Here is a 14,494-nt window from a genome sequence, read left to right as displayed (position 1 = left end):
ATTTCCTGAGTTGTGCAACCATGACCACAATTAAGTTTTAGAACATTGTCATCACCCCAAAAAGAAACCTCGTGCCCATTTATTTATTCCCTATTCCCACCCCCAGCCCCAGGCAACCATTAATCTATTAACCGCCTCTTATAGATTTGCCCTTTCTGGAGTTTTCTCATACATGCAATCATACAACATGCAGCCTTTTGTATCTGGTTTCTTATTTATTTATCTATTTGTTTAGGGAGAATGAGTGGGGGAGGGGCAGTGAGAGAGATGGAAAGAGAGAAGGAATCCCAAGCAGGCTCCTCGTGGGGCATCATCTCACAAACTGTGAGATCATGACCTGAGCTGAGATCAAGAGTCAGACACTTAACTGACTGAGCCACCCAGGTGCCCCTCTCCACAAGGTTTTTGCTTTTAAATATTTTTTTAAATTTATTTTTGAGAGAGAGAGAGAGAGAAAGAGTGTGAGCTGGGGGGAGGGGCAGAGAGACAGGGAGACACAGAATCCGAAGCAGGCTCCAGGCTCTGAGCTGTCAGCACAGAGCCCGACGTGGGGCTCGAACTCACAAATGGTGAGGTCTTTACAGGAGCTGAAGGAAGGAGGACGATCAACTGACCGAGCCACCCAGGCGCCCTTCCTTCTCTGCAAGTTTTTGTGTAGCTGTTCGTTTTGATTTCTCTTATGTAGATACCTAGGGTGGAATTGCTGGGTCATATGACAAATTTATGTTTAACTTTTTAAGAAACTGAAACCCTGTATTTCTCTGCCATCCATAGGCTGATGATGGAAAGGCACGTAAGACTGTCTTGGGTAGAAAAGAAATACTTGCCAGGCCACAGCTATCAATTAAGTGCACAGTGTCAATAGAAGCTAAGAAAAAGACAGACTAAAGCCTGCTTTTCGGAGTTTATTATTTTTTTAAATTTTTAATGTTTATTTATTTTTGAGAGAGAGAGACAGAGAGAGAGAGAGGGGAAGGGCCAGAGAGAGAGAGGGAGACACAGAATCCGAAGCAGGCTCCAGGCTCTGAGCTGTCAGCACAGAGCCCGACGCGGGGGTCGAACTCACAGACCGCGAGATCATGACCTGAGCCGAAGTCGGATGCTCGACCGACTGAGCCACCCAGGCGCCCGTGGCCTGGTTTTAGGAGTTTATAGCCTAATCCAGATGTTCTAACCCACGTGTTTATGGAGTAACTTGGCAGTATGGAAAATCTGAACACGAGCAGGGGCTCAAACCTGCTCATATTGCAAAATGAATTCAGAAAGTGCCAAATGCCTGCTTTTTGCAAGACTCAGTGTTAGCCTTTAAGAGGTAGAGCTAGAAATTAAAACACACGTGCTGTCCCTCCGCTGGGTTACGAAGAGTCTGCTCAGTGAAATAAGACTTATTGTGAAAAGAAGGTAAATAATCAAAGATTCAAATAAAAGTTCAAGACAGTTAATACATCAGGGAGGAGGAAGGCAAAGGAATGGAAATAGATGGAGGAGAAAGTCATCTTCCCTTCGAGATCTTGTGAGAAAACAGAAACCCAGACGGTGTTTTTAAAAAATTTTTGGCATCCCAAAGATACACTTAATATTGCCTTGGAAATCTTAGTTCAAAAGGAAGTGTTAGATAATAAACAACCAGGACCATTGGACTAGATGGATAATAATTGCCAACATCTGAATACTTAATACGCTAGGTATTCCTTAACATTGTTTACATTTTTACTTATTTAATTCTCTTAATAACTAGGATACAAATGCTACCAACATCTTCTAACGATGAGGAAAATGAAGCCCAGAGAGGTTAAGTAAATTGCCCAAGGGCACACAGCGAGAAAGTGGCTTGAGGTGGTTTGAATAGGAGGAATAGAGAGCCCACAAAGCGAGCCACTAAGTACTTTTAACCTTCTCAAGTCCCAGATTCCAGCTACTGGATTCAGACTCCAATCACAGATGGGGAAAGAAGCCTGAAGGTGTCAGAGTGTTAGGTACTGTCGAAGTTCCGTCTTTAGTAAGGGTTTGGAGATAGGGGTTCCAGCAGTCAATTCTATACAGACTGGCGGTGGGTTTCCACCAGAGAACCTTTTCTTGAGATGCTATTTGTAGCTGGGCCTACAAGGATACACCTGTCTCCTGACTCAGGCAGGGCGGACAAGAGGAAGCAGCTCCTGGTGTACAAGAAGCCAGATCTGGGGGCGCCTGGGTGGCTTAGTTGGTTAAATGTCTGACTTCAGCTCAGGTCACGGTCTTGCATTTGTGGGTTCGAGCCCCACGTCGGGCTCTGTGCTGAGCAAGTCACTTGGAGTAGGGTGTATGGGACACTGAGTAGGCTGAGATTTCTCCAAGCCCAAACTGGATTATAGGTTGCTCACAAGGCACCCTGGAAGACTCGGGAGTTGCAAGAAGGCTCCGGACTTGTTGTCCTCACTTGAGCTGGGCCTTATCATCAGATATGAAACTTGAGGTCAGTCTGCAAATAGTCACACGTTCCCCCATACAAGGAACGTGAGGCCCTTTTAGCTGATTAGGTCAGTTACTTTTAGTGACTGTTGCCCACATCAAATTTGGTAGTTCTGCTTTAAGGGACTCTTAGTGGGGACTGTGGTCAAGAGGTTTTTTTTTTTTTTTTCCCCTCATGTTTTTAGCCAAGCAAGGGTTTGTGAATTTGCAATCGATGGAGCATTATAAGCAATCTGGATTTGTCAGCTTGCCCGTGGCCAGAGGCCAGACTGAGGGGTTTCAAGGTTAGATAGCTTAAAGGCAGACTATGGCTCAACAGTGATTTTTCCAAAGCTAGGGTGGCCTGGGCCCAAGCATTTAAAAAAGTTACTCAGGGGCACCTGGGTGGCTTAGCTGCTTAAGCGTCTGACAACGGTTCATGGGATGGAGCCCTGCGTCAGGCTCCACGCCGACAGCTTGGATGGAGCCTGCTTGCCTGGAGTAGCAGGCTGGAGTCCAGATGATCTTTGTAGGTACCCGGCTCATTGCATAGAACGTGGCGGCCTCCTGCTGTTTGTTGATTGAGTATGTGAGTGTAGACCTCTCCGCCTGGCCCACCTGGATTTCAGGAAGACTGGTACCCTGGGTGGGGGGGGGGGGGGGAAGGCAGTCCCTCTCACCTTCCCCGCTTCCTCCACGTATCCTCATTGGCCTGCCTCCCATTCGACCAACTCCTAACCCCAGTCCTTCCAGTGTTGAACACATGGCCTCCCGGCTCGGGCGCCAGGCTGCGAACCTGTCTTGGTGAGTCAAGTTCAGCCCGAGGTTCAACCCCGACAGCGGCGGCCACAGTCACAGTCCCTCCCAGCGACCGCGGAGCCCGCCGGCGGCGGCCACCAGACCTACAAAGCCCGCACCGAAGGGCGTTGCTAGCGCCGCGGCTCGGGGCGGCGGGGGCGCGCGCGGGGAGACCCCTCCCCAGCGACCTGCCCCCTCGGCGGGCGTGGCCGCCCTGGCCCCGCCCCCGCCCCGCCCCCTCGCCTCCGCGCGAGCCCCAGCTCGGCCACCCCGGCCGCCAGCCCCTCTCCGCGGACCGCCCGGCCGCCCCCTCGCCGCGGAGCCGGGCCTTCGGCGATGCCCCGGATCCCACCACCTCCCCCGGGAGCTGCGCATTTCCGCGCGCCCGGGCGGCCCCCGCTCCGGCCGACCCCGGCGGCCGCAGCCCGCGCCCCGCGTCCCCGGGAAGTTGTCTCCGGAGCCCGCGGCGCCTGGGTCTCCTCCCCCTGAGCCCCGCCCCCCCCGGCCCGCGCCCGAGCTGCGAGCCGCCCGGCCCGGGGGCGTCGCCGCTTTTGCTCCGCGAAGCCAGCGAGTCTCCGCTGCCCTGCGCCGCGCGCGCGTCCCCCGCCTGCCCGGGGACCCCCCGCGCACCCCCCGAGACGGCGCGCGCCCAGAGCGCGGGAGCCCGGAGCGCCGGGCGCCTGGGACCCCGCGGAGCCGCTGCCCAGCCCGCGGGGCTCGGCCGGGATGCAGGCTGCGCTGTGAACCCCGGCGCCAAGGCCATGTCCGGCGCCCGCTGCCGGACCCTGTACCCCTTCTCCGGGGAGCGGCACGGCCAGGGGCTGCGCTTCGCCGCGGGCGAGCTCATCAGGCTGCTGCAGGTTCCGGACGGCGGCTGGTGGGAAGGCGAGAAGGAGGACGGGCTCCGCGGCTGGTTCCCCGCGAGCTACGTGCAGTTGCTGGAGGTAAAAGGGGCGAGGGCCGGGGGGCCGGGAGACCCGGGGCTGCGGGGCTCGGCGCGCTCGCGTACCTGTTGCCCGCACCGGGGACGCCCCAGCCGCTCCCCGTCCGAGGGGGCGCCGCGGGGCGGGCTGGGGGTGCAGCCGCTGCGCGCCCCGACTCTGGGGGCGGCGGAGCCAGCGGGGCGCCCCTCCGGGCCGGGCGGCGCGGGGATCGCCCTCGGAGCGCCCCCCGTGCCGGGCCTCCCGAGCACATCGTGGCCGCCCTGAGGAAGGAGAACTTGTTGCCTGTGTGAGTTCTGGAGCGGGCGGGCGCGCTCCCGGCGGTGGCAGGGGGCCGGCCGAGGGCTGCGGAGTCCGGAGGTCTAGGCATAGAGGCTGGGAGGTTGGGGATCCGGAACAGCGGCGTCATCGGTTGGGCCCCGGAGCCCGGAGCCCGCCGACCCGAGGACGGTCGTGCTGCCCCGGGTCAGGCCGCCTGGGGGCCGCCCACTTGCCGGTCAGCTGAGCCGCCCGCCCGATCCTGGGGTTCCTCCCCTGGTCCAGCGCCCCCCAGGCCAAGGTCCAGAACCTAAAAGTGGTCTGTTCCGGGGGTTCTGGCCTGACCTCAGGGCTGCAGAGGACCTGCTGAGCCAAGTCGGCTGGCTGTTTATTGTCTGGGTGACAGTTGGGAGGTCTCCTTGTCCTCTAATCGCTGAGCCCTCGGTCACAGCCAGAGTGGCCTCCGAAGTTTCTGAAGTCCTTTGGTGGGGGCGGGGGGGGGGTGGGCTGGGGAGGAGTGACTTCATAGGCTATCCCCTTTCCCAAAGGGCTGCCAGATTGTTGCCTGGCCTTAAACAGGCGGTTACCCACAACCGTGTTAAGTACATAGTATAAACGTTCTGCTGAAACACCTCCCCAAATCACTGGAGACTGCATTTATTTATAATTTGACCCCTGACCTACTCTGCAAAGAACAGAGTAGGAAGTTTTGAAAGAAATTGCTCCGTGGGACCCAAAGAAAGAAAAAGAAAGAGAAGGAAAGATGGATGGATGGATGCATGGATGTGGTGAAATGGTCATGGGTGAGTTTGCTGAGAAATACCTGTGGAAATATGATCAGAACCACGGCTGGATTCACAGAGCCTTCTTCCAGGGTCCAGAGGGCAATGCAAAAATCCCCCCTCCTCCCGATGAATTAGGAGCATTTGAGCAAAATTTAGGCTGGAAGAGATCTCAGGGTCTGAGCAGAAGAGGACGTTCCAGGACGCTTTTGGTTCTGTATTTTGAGACACCTGTGTACTCAGGGAAGGCTCAGGTGTGTTCCTCAGATCTGTGCCGAGGTTCAGAAGTAAAAGAAAGCAGGTGTCGCGGTCTCCCTGTTGGTGGCTCAAAAGCAGCCCTGGGAGAGCCTCCTCTTTTCGAGTTCCCCTGGTGACCACACTTCTCCAGGAAGCACTAATGTGGAAATTTGGCAGTTGTGGGTCTGTCCGGTCAGGAGCGTCCCTGGCTGGGTGCCCAAAAGGAGTGTTTTGGGGTGTGGGTGGGGCTGGTGGGGTCTTAGGCTGCTGTTAGCAAGAGTGGGGGCTCTGCGTTTCCCTCTGGGGAAAGGGAGGCTTGAGCCAGACCCAGGGGGCAAACAGAACGATCAGCCGGGTCGGGCGCGTCCTGCTGGTAGATGTGCTGAGCAAATCTCCGGTGCGTGAGTGAGGGGCTTTTGGACAGCTGCCAACTGGTGTCGCGCCAGGGGGGTGCCCATGTGTGGGAGTGGTACCGCCGAGAGGGGGGCCCGTTTGTGGAGCACCCACTAGGCGCCTGCTCTCCTGACCGCTCCGTGAAGGGGGAGGCGCTCTCCCCACATCCCAGGTGAGCAGAAGCGAAAGCAATTGCCCGAGGGAGTAATGCTTGTGTATTTGCTTAGCGGCTCAGAGAGCTGAATGTTACCTCTGTGCCGGTTTTCAACGCGTCAGTGTGGGCTCAACTGCTAACAGGCGAGGGAGGGAATGGTCTGGATGCTGTGGGTAAAGGACAAGAGCAGTCCCTGTAGGAAGGATCGGAGATCGGGCCCTTTGTGTCTGGGCACCTCGTCGGTGAGCAGGCTGGACCTCAGGGCGGAGGGCTGGGTCGGGCTGCAGGATATGTGGGGAGAGTCCCTTGGGGCTGGGTGAGCCCTCAAAGGCAGACCCGGTTCGTGGAGAACGCACAGCTCCCAGGGGACTGGCCGGTACACGAAACCACACGTCTGGGGAAGCAGCGGGTTCGTCAAGCCTGGACGTTAGTGCAGGAGCCAGGAGGCCGGAGACGGGGCCTGGAGGTGGGAATCCTCATGGGACGTGTGCCTGCTGGAGGCATGGAGATCGGGAGGCCAGGGGAGCCGCTGGGGAGACAGGTACAGACAGAACGGACGGCACCAGCCTCCTGGTGGAGGTGGGGAGGCGGCAGCACCACCGGGAGTGGTGGACAGACTGATCCCAAGAAGCCCCGTCTTGGCGGAAGGGTGCAGCAGGTTGAGAACAGCATGTGTAAGATGGACGCTCCTCAAGGACTCCTTGCTCGCTCAGATAAAGAAAGTGGAACTGAGAGGCCATTGGCTTTGCAAGCCGCACACCCCACGGAGGGGAGCTGGGAGCTAGCTGTGACACAGCTGAAAGATCTGTCCTGGAGGCCGGCCAGCCCCGGGGGAGAGGCCAGCTTGGGGAGATTCTTGTCCTGGTTCCTGGGGGGAGAATCTCTTTGGTCCGGCCATCAAGGAAATGGGAGAAGGGTACAGCACGTCCTTGGTTTCCAGAAAGCGGCCCCCAGGAAGGTGTCAGCCCAAGTGGAGAAGTGTGGGGGGCCAAGGGCTGGGCACAAAGTGGAGCCTTCCAGAGGAGGAGAGCACTGGAAGAGGGAACCCGTCTTTCCCAAGAAAGATGTAAGGTGAGATGTGAGGGCCCCGAGATAAAAACCGCCAGAATAATCTTTCTTGAGGGTCTTTTCAGCCTTGCATGAAGAAGGGGAGGAGCTGAGAAGTTTCCTGATATGTGGGAGACGTGGTCGAGGAGCTGAGACAGGGCCTGGAGACTTCAGGGGAATGTTCTGTCCGCTCCAAGCCAGGCCAGGATCCCCTGCATAGACTGGAGGCCCTGTGGGGGCAGAGGTTTCTGCCAGACTTGTGGGGTGCCTGGTGCCTGACAAACAGCTCCTGGGGGAGACGGGCAGAGCCCAGATCCCCGTCCCTGGGGAAGCGCCCGAGAGTTGGACGTGGGCAGGTCCGGTGGCTGGAGGGCCAGGAATTCCCCGCCGTCTGCTCTTAACCTTGAGTGGAGAGAACAAATTGGGGACCCGGAAGATACTGTAAGGCATCTGTGGAAACCCCCAGAGCTTTTGGGAAATAATTCTGGAGGGGGGAATGAGACTGGAACACAAACACCCCAGAGTTTTCCATGACTTAAGTGCTGTTCTGAGAATCTGCCGTCTGGCCACGAGGTGCGGGCCTCAGGGGCCAGGGCGACGTGACGTTGTTGGCCAGCACAACGAGACGTCCCCTCCTTGAACCCGGTCACCTCTCCGCCTTCTGTTCTCTCGCTTTGGGTTCACGTGCTCCTGCCGGAGCTTCCAAGGTGTGGATGTGAGAGACGTGGAGCTGGGGAGGGGGGCTGTGCCGTGGATAATCGATGGCCTGTGTAACAGGCCACCCCAGAACTCAGTACCGCGACACAAGCATTTACCGTCACGTCGCACATCGCTGGGGACCGACCGGGCTCCGCCGGGTGGTTCTTCTGCTGGTCTCTCTTGGCATCTGTCACGCCTCACGGTGGCCGGGGCTGCGGTCCCGGGGCAGGCAGAGCTGGGCAGGGACTCCAAAGTGGCATCTTCACTCTCTGGCTTGGCGTGTTGTTTTTCCAAGTGACTTTCTCCTCTCCGCTTCGTGTCTCATCCTCCAGGGCCTTTCCGCACGGCCTTTCCCTCTAGCAGGGAGCTGGAGTCTTTCCAGGGTGGCCGGCTTCCAAGAACGCACGTTACAAATCGCCCGGCCCTCCTAAGGCTTGGGCTCAGGACTGGCAGCTCACTTCTGGCACATTCGATTGGTAAACCGAGTCACCGGAGCAGGAGATCCTGTGTGGGAAGGAGGTGCATGAGGTTGTGGGGACGGGTATGGACACAGGTCCATTGAAGGCCGTTTTGCACACTGGCAACCTCAGAGAGAGCGCCTCCCCAGAGCGAGGCAGGGTGCAGGAGTCTCAGCTGACTTGCTAGGAAATTCTCCACGGCCATCCTCAGACGAGATTTTCTCTTCTTTAAAAAAAAAAATTTTTTTTTTAAGCTGCCAGGGATTTCTTTTTTTTTTTTTAATTTTTTTTTTTCAACCTTTATTTATTTTTGGGACAGAGAGAGACAGAGCATGAACGGGCGAGGGGCAGAGAGAGAGGGAGACACAGAATCGGAAACAGGCTCCAGGCTCTGAGCCATCAGCCCAGAGCCCGACGCGGGGCTCGAACTCACGGACCGCGAGATCGTGACCTGGCTGAAGTCGGACGCTTAACCGACTGCGCCACCCAGGCGCCCCTGCCAGGGATTTCTTTATAAAGGCCACCTGGTAAATGCTGCAGCTGAATTTGGAACCAGATTTCCCTGTCCCTAAAGCCTGAGTCTGTCCACTGGGGCATTGGCCGTCCAGCCTTCTTGGGTTGGGTCGGCTTTGTGCTGGTTATTCATAGACACCGTGTATCCTAGCTGCCCAGTATGTAGTGGATGCTTGCTTTGTTACACAAATTGATTTTATGTTATTTATTTTTAAAATTTTTTTTTCTACATTTTTATTTATTTTTGGGACAGAGAGAGACAGAGCATGAACGGGGGAGGGGCAGAGAGAGAGGGAGACACAGAATCGGAAACAGGCTCCAGGCTCTGAGCCATCAGCCCAGAGCCCGACGTGGGGCTCCAACTCAAGGACCGCGAGATCGTGACCTGGCTGAAGTCGGACGCTCAACCGACTGCGCCACCCAGGTGCCCCATGTTATTTATTTTTAAAAAAATTTTAAGTATATTTCTTTTGAGAGAGACAGAGAGAGTGAGTGGGGGAGGGCGGAGAGAGAGACGGAGAGAGAGAGAATCCCAACCAGGCTCCGTGCTGCCAGCACGAAGCCTGATGCGGGCTCGAACTCCCGAACCGTGAGATCATGACCTGAGCCGAAACCAAGAGTCGGACACGCCCAACCGACTGAGCCACCCAGGCCGCCCCTACACAGATTGATTTCAATACACGGCTTTTTTTTCTCTAACAGGAGCGGGAGCGTTACTTAAAGTGGGTGTGACCTTGTCAATTTTCTTTTTCTTTTTCTTTTTTTCTTAAGGCAGTTCATTATCCGGTCTGTTCCCAAAGCTGTAATTAGGGCTGGTGGCTCGCAGAGTATGGCACGGTGACCAAAAAAGACGAGCGTGCTTTGTGCGGTCGTTGCGGAGTCATTCTGCCCTTTGATTTGGGGGCTCGCGGTCCACGGTTGTAGCTCCCGCTGTTTGAAAAATCTACCTTGAGCTCATCCCTCTGTCCGCCTCTGTTCGGGAACCTACCCCCTCGTCCCCGCTGCGCACGGGGCTGGTCAAGTGCCCCCCGCCCCAGGACTTCAAAGCAGTGGGCAGGGCTTACGGATGCCAGGGATTCAGGGCATCTCTACAAAAGTTCCCTTAGCAACACGTCGGCAGGAATCCCTGACATCTGTTCACCATCACGTGGATCCCTGCTGCCCGTGACCACCTAGAAACGTGAATGAGATACTGACCTTCCTGGACTCTTCCAGCCTAGAAACAAACCCGTGTTTTATCTGGCCGTGTGAGTGACCTCCTCTATGAGCGTGGATGCCGGGCGGCACTTTGCTGGGGAGAGAGAATGTTCGGTACATGTCAGGCGTGGGGATTTTTGGGAGGCCGCTCCAGGGGACGTCGGTCTGTTGGGTTTTGCTCCCTTATTACTCACAGCGGCAAGGGAGCACATTTTCTCACAGAATGCCAGCACGGAGCCGCCTTGCAAAATTAGTAGATTCCTCTCTCCCTGCCCCGGCGAGGCTCCTGGGGTGGCGTTTCCACCTATGCAGAGAAGTAGCAATGGCGGCCGGCAGGTGGTCCCGCTTTGCCCTCTGGTTCGTCGGATCCAACAGGTGTATGAATTTGTGAGAAGTTTTCGTGGATTCATGAGGACTCCCCCGCGTCCTCCCTGCACGGTTAGTATCTCCCTAGTCTGCTGTCTGATAAAGACGTGCTCTGTTATTTGGGGCGCCCGGGTGGCTCAGTTTGTTAAGCGTCCGACTTCGGCTCAGGTCACGATCTCACGGTTCGTGGGTTCGAGCCCCGCCTCGGGCTCTGTGCTGACAGCTCGGAACCTGGAGCCTGCTTTGGATTCTGTGTCTCCCTCTCTCTCTGCCCCTCCCCCGCTTACTTTCTGTCTGTTTCAAAAATAAACATTTAAAAGAAAAAAAAAAAAGATGTGCTTTATTAGGTTAACTTTGGTCGACCGTATTTATCTCATTTGTTGAGCTGAGATTTAGACTCGACCCCCAGGTACTCAATTTCCTATGTCCAGGTTCGACTCCTCATCTGTCAGTCCTCCTCAATGCCTTCTGTCCCCTACCCACCAAACCACGGTGAATGTCCCTACCACCTGTCTCTCCTCCGCCTCGCCTGGCACTGTCTCCCCCCTCCCCCCTTCTTGTCACCCCACTTACCTTCTCTATTCCTGTTCATTACGTTAGCAAGCCCAGTCTGCTCTCCATTAGAAACATTGCTCAAAGACTTCTCCTTCTTCCCTGGTGTCGGCGCCATTTTTCTGTATAGGGTTAGGAAGCATTTTAGGTTTTGTGGCCAAGGGGCCGCGTCACCGGGATTTATGAGCGCCAGAGGTGGTGAGCCACGAGCGTGCCCCATATGGTCTCTGTCCCAGCTACTCAGCTGTGCCGTTAGACTGTGAAGCTGATATAGATGATCTGAAAACCGATGGATGGGTGTGGTTCAGTGCCAATAAAACTTTATTTACAGACACTGAGGTTTGACTTTGTTACAGTTTTTTTTTTTTCAACGTTTATTTATTTTTGGGACAGAGAGAGACAGAGCATGAACGGGGAAGGGGCAGAGAGAGAGGGAGACACAGAATCGGAAACAGGCTCCAGGCTCTGAGCCATCAGCCCAGAGCCCGACGCGGGGCTCGAACTCACGGACCGCGAGATCGCGACCTGGCTGAAGTTGGACGCTTAACCAACTGCGCCACCCAGGCGCCCCTTGTTACAATTTTCATGGGCCGTTTGGCATTACTCTTCCTTTGCTTAAATTTTCAGCCATTTCATGGGGCACCTGGGGGGCTCAGTCGAACGTCGACTTCAGCTCAGGTCGCGGTGGTGTGGTTCGTGAGCTCGAGCCCTGCATCGGCTCTCTGCTGTGAGGCTGTCCGCGTAGAGCCCGCTTCAGACCCTCTGTCCCCCCTCTCTCCGCCCCTCGCCCACTTGCACTGTCTCTCAAAGTAAATGAGAATAAAAAAAATAGAAGCCATCCTTAGTTTATAGGCTGAATGTAGTTTAGAAGTTCAGATACGCACAACTTGATTGTTCGTAAAAGTCCGTATTCTGCACGGTAGAAGAAACGTGCTGTGAAATAATTTGGGGTTCCTTGCCCTTACCCCAGGTTTACATTTCGGTTCTGGGGGGCACTTCACTAAAGACAGCTCCATTCCAGGGGTCCAGCTGCTGCTTGATGTCATTCGGGCATCTCCTGGGCTGTCCTCCCCATGTGGGCCTTTGCTGTCTGTCTGTCCAGGCAGTTGCCAGAGACAATACAACTCTCTGCCGGGTCCCTCGTCTGGAGCTCTCTCCTTCTCAGCAGTTTTTGGGAGGACAGTATCGTTCTCGGACTCGGAGGCTTCTTCCCCGCTCCACTGGTGCGGATGTAAACGTTTAAGACCAGCTCAGGCGGGGAGGTGCAAGGTCCTGATGAGGAAGCGTTTGCCAGTTTCTGGGGTATCCGAACTGCCACCTTGGCTGATCGCAGCGGACGATATGGGACACAGAACGTGGCGTGCAGTTAAGGCATGCGACGTGCCGATTTGATTCGTTTATATGTTGTGTGCAGACGGTGTAGTTTCATTGTACTGGTACGCTGCCACCCGTCACGTGATTGTCCCTTCTTTCCGGCGGTGGTTGGTGGCTGGTTTTCTAAGTGCCACAGAAAGCCTGTGGTTGGATCAGAGGGGAGGGCGCACTCTGGTGTGTTTTGGAGGGCTCATCTGGGCTGGCGAGTGCAGACTGGCTGTGAGGAGGGTAGGAAGGGAGGCTCGGTGGTGGCCGTGGGTGGTGGCCGCGTGGCCGTGGTAAGGGGGCGGACCTGGGGTGTGTTCTATAGGTGGCCCGAAAACACTCGTCGGTGGATTGACTTTGGGGGATGCCCGTCTCTCCTCTTGCATATTGCATGTGAGTTGTGATAACCCTTTCCTGACTATATTCTCCTTTTTTTTGAGAGAGAGAGAGAGAGAGAGAGAGAGAGAGAGAGAGATAGAGGGTGGGAGAGAGGGGCAGAGGGGCAGGGAGAGAGGGGCAGAGGGGCAGAGAGAGAGAATCTTAAGCAGGCTCCAGTCCATGAGTTCGAGCCCCACGTCAGGCTCTGTGCCGACATCTCAGAGCCTGGAGCCTCCTTCAGATTCTGTGCCTCCCTCTCTCTCTGCCCCTCCCCTGCTCACGCTCTGTCTCTCTCTGTCTCTCAAAATGAATAAACATAGGGGCACCTGGGTGGCTTGGTCGGTTAAGTGTCCGACTTCAGCCAGGTCACGATCTCGCGGTCCGTGGGTTCGAGCCCCGCGTCAGGCTCTGGGCTGATGGCTCAGAGCCTGGAGCCTGTTTCCGATTCTGTGTCTCCCTCTCTCTCTGCCCCTCCCCCGTTCATGCTCTGTCTCTCTCTGTCCCAAAAATAAATAAACGTTGAAAAAAAAATTAAAAAAAAAAAAAAGAATAAACATTAAAAAAAAAAGAGTTGGACGCTTAACCGACTGAGCCACCCAGGTGCCCCTCCTGTGAATCGTCCGTCCATTCTGCCACCAGAGACTCCTTCCTTAAAGCACGAGGGAAAGGCAAATAAAAATTGGGAAGAAGTTAACGTCTTGAATGCAGAAAGCGCTTTTTATAAATTATGGAAACATGCACAAAGGAGCGCCTCCGTACGAGAACGGGCAGAGAGCTTGGGTGTAGACGCTTAATGATAAAAGGTGTGCGAAGTCGTCATCAGCGTATTCAGTCTCACTGGTAAGCAAAGAACGGCACGTTTTAAAAACACACTTCCTTTAATGAAAACTGTCAACGTTAAAAAAGAATGAGCCTTGGCAGGGGTGTGGGAAGATCGTCCTGTGCTCCCTGGAGGGTAATTGGGCAATATACTCTAAAGGCCTTCATAACGTACATGTCCTCTGATCCAACGGTTCCATTGCTAGAAATTTGGACCCCGGAAGCATCTGAGCGGCAAGCCGTGGGCATCAGGAAGCCCACCGTGGCACCGTGTCTAATGCTGGAGTGTGAATTGGCCACAGCCTCACCGTCCAGCAGGAGGAGCTGGCTAAGATAAGGCTCACTTGTGCCGAGCACAAGGTCAGACGGGTAGAAGGGGCTCGACAGCTATATTGAAGCTGAATTTAAAAAAAAAAATAAGGGATTTGGTCAGTGATGTTAAATATTTCATGGAGTCAGTGTAGTTTAGATTCACCATATGACGAGGCAAAGAGCTGGCATGTCCAGGAATGAATTGCTTTTTAAAAGCAGGGACCATGTGTAGTGTGCATTCTGTAAGTGTCCTTTTGTGGAGAGAACAGGTTGAAGGGATACTTGGTGGCTCAGGACCCCGTTCTTTTAAAGATCCTTAGTTAGCAACAAATCTCTGTCTTTTGGGGGAGGGGAGGTGGTTTTAATTTTTTTTTTTTTTTGGAAACAGCCAAAATTCACTTGGAGCCACATCTGGTGTGTCTGTACATGTGACTATCTGTCTATCACCTTGTTGCAAAAAAGATTTAAAGCAGCTTACCAAAAAGCATACGGCACGAAAAGATAAAAGCGTAAATGCACAAGGAAATCTGGAAAGGAGAAAAGAAGGTAACAGGCACAGTGAAGTCTGAAGAGCAGGGAGGGAAGTTGGATTAAGTGATGCTGTTCAGGGGTTAAAAGAAGTCCTTTCCTGCAGGTAATGATGTGACAGAGCTGTTCTCAGCAGGGAGTAGCAGAAGGGTTGGGCACAGTGGGCTACGTGCTGTATCAGTCAGGATGGGTTAGGATATGCCGCCGTAACAAACAGCCCCCAGATCTCAGTGGGTAAAACAACCTAGGTTTGCCTCTTCCTCGGGCTGCAGGTCC

General features: G+C 55.0%; 1 protein-coding gene across 2 annotated transcripts in view; it reads left to right on the top strand.

The window, feature by feature from the left end:
- The first annotated feature begins 3,489 nt into the window (after positions 1 to 3,489).
- Positions 3,490 to 14,494, top strand: part of GAS7 (growth arrest specific 7) — a 220,527-nt gene continuing 209,522 nt past the window's right edge. Inside the window, exon 1 of one of the 2 annotated variants that reach the window (XR_015243844.1) lies at positions 3,490 to 4,169. Coding sequence is in view for 1 of the 2 variants with exons in the window: in XM_086686016.1 (XP_086542142.1) it covers positions 3,987 to 4,169 (183 nt within the window). In the remaining variant the exon portion in view is untranslated. The remainder of the gene's footprint in view (positions 4,170 to 14,494) is intronic. The other variant, XM_086686016.1, reaches the window with a different exon arrangement.

Source organism: Puma concolor, chromosome E1 (genome assembly GCF_028749965.1).
Source record: "Puma concolor isolate L17-30 chromosome E1, mPumCon1.1.hap2, whole genome shotgun sequence".
Taxonomy (NCBI): domain Eukaryota; kingdom Metazoa; phylum Chordata; class Mammalia; order Carnivora; family Felidae; genus Puma; species Puma concolor.
This window is presented reverse-complemented; position numbering and strand designations above follow the sequence as displayed.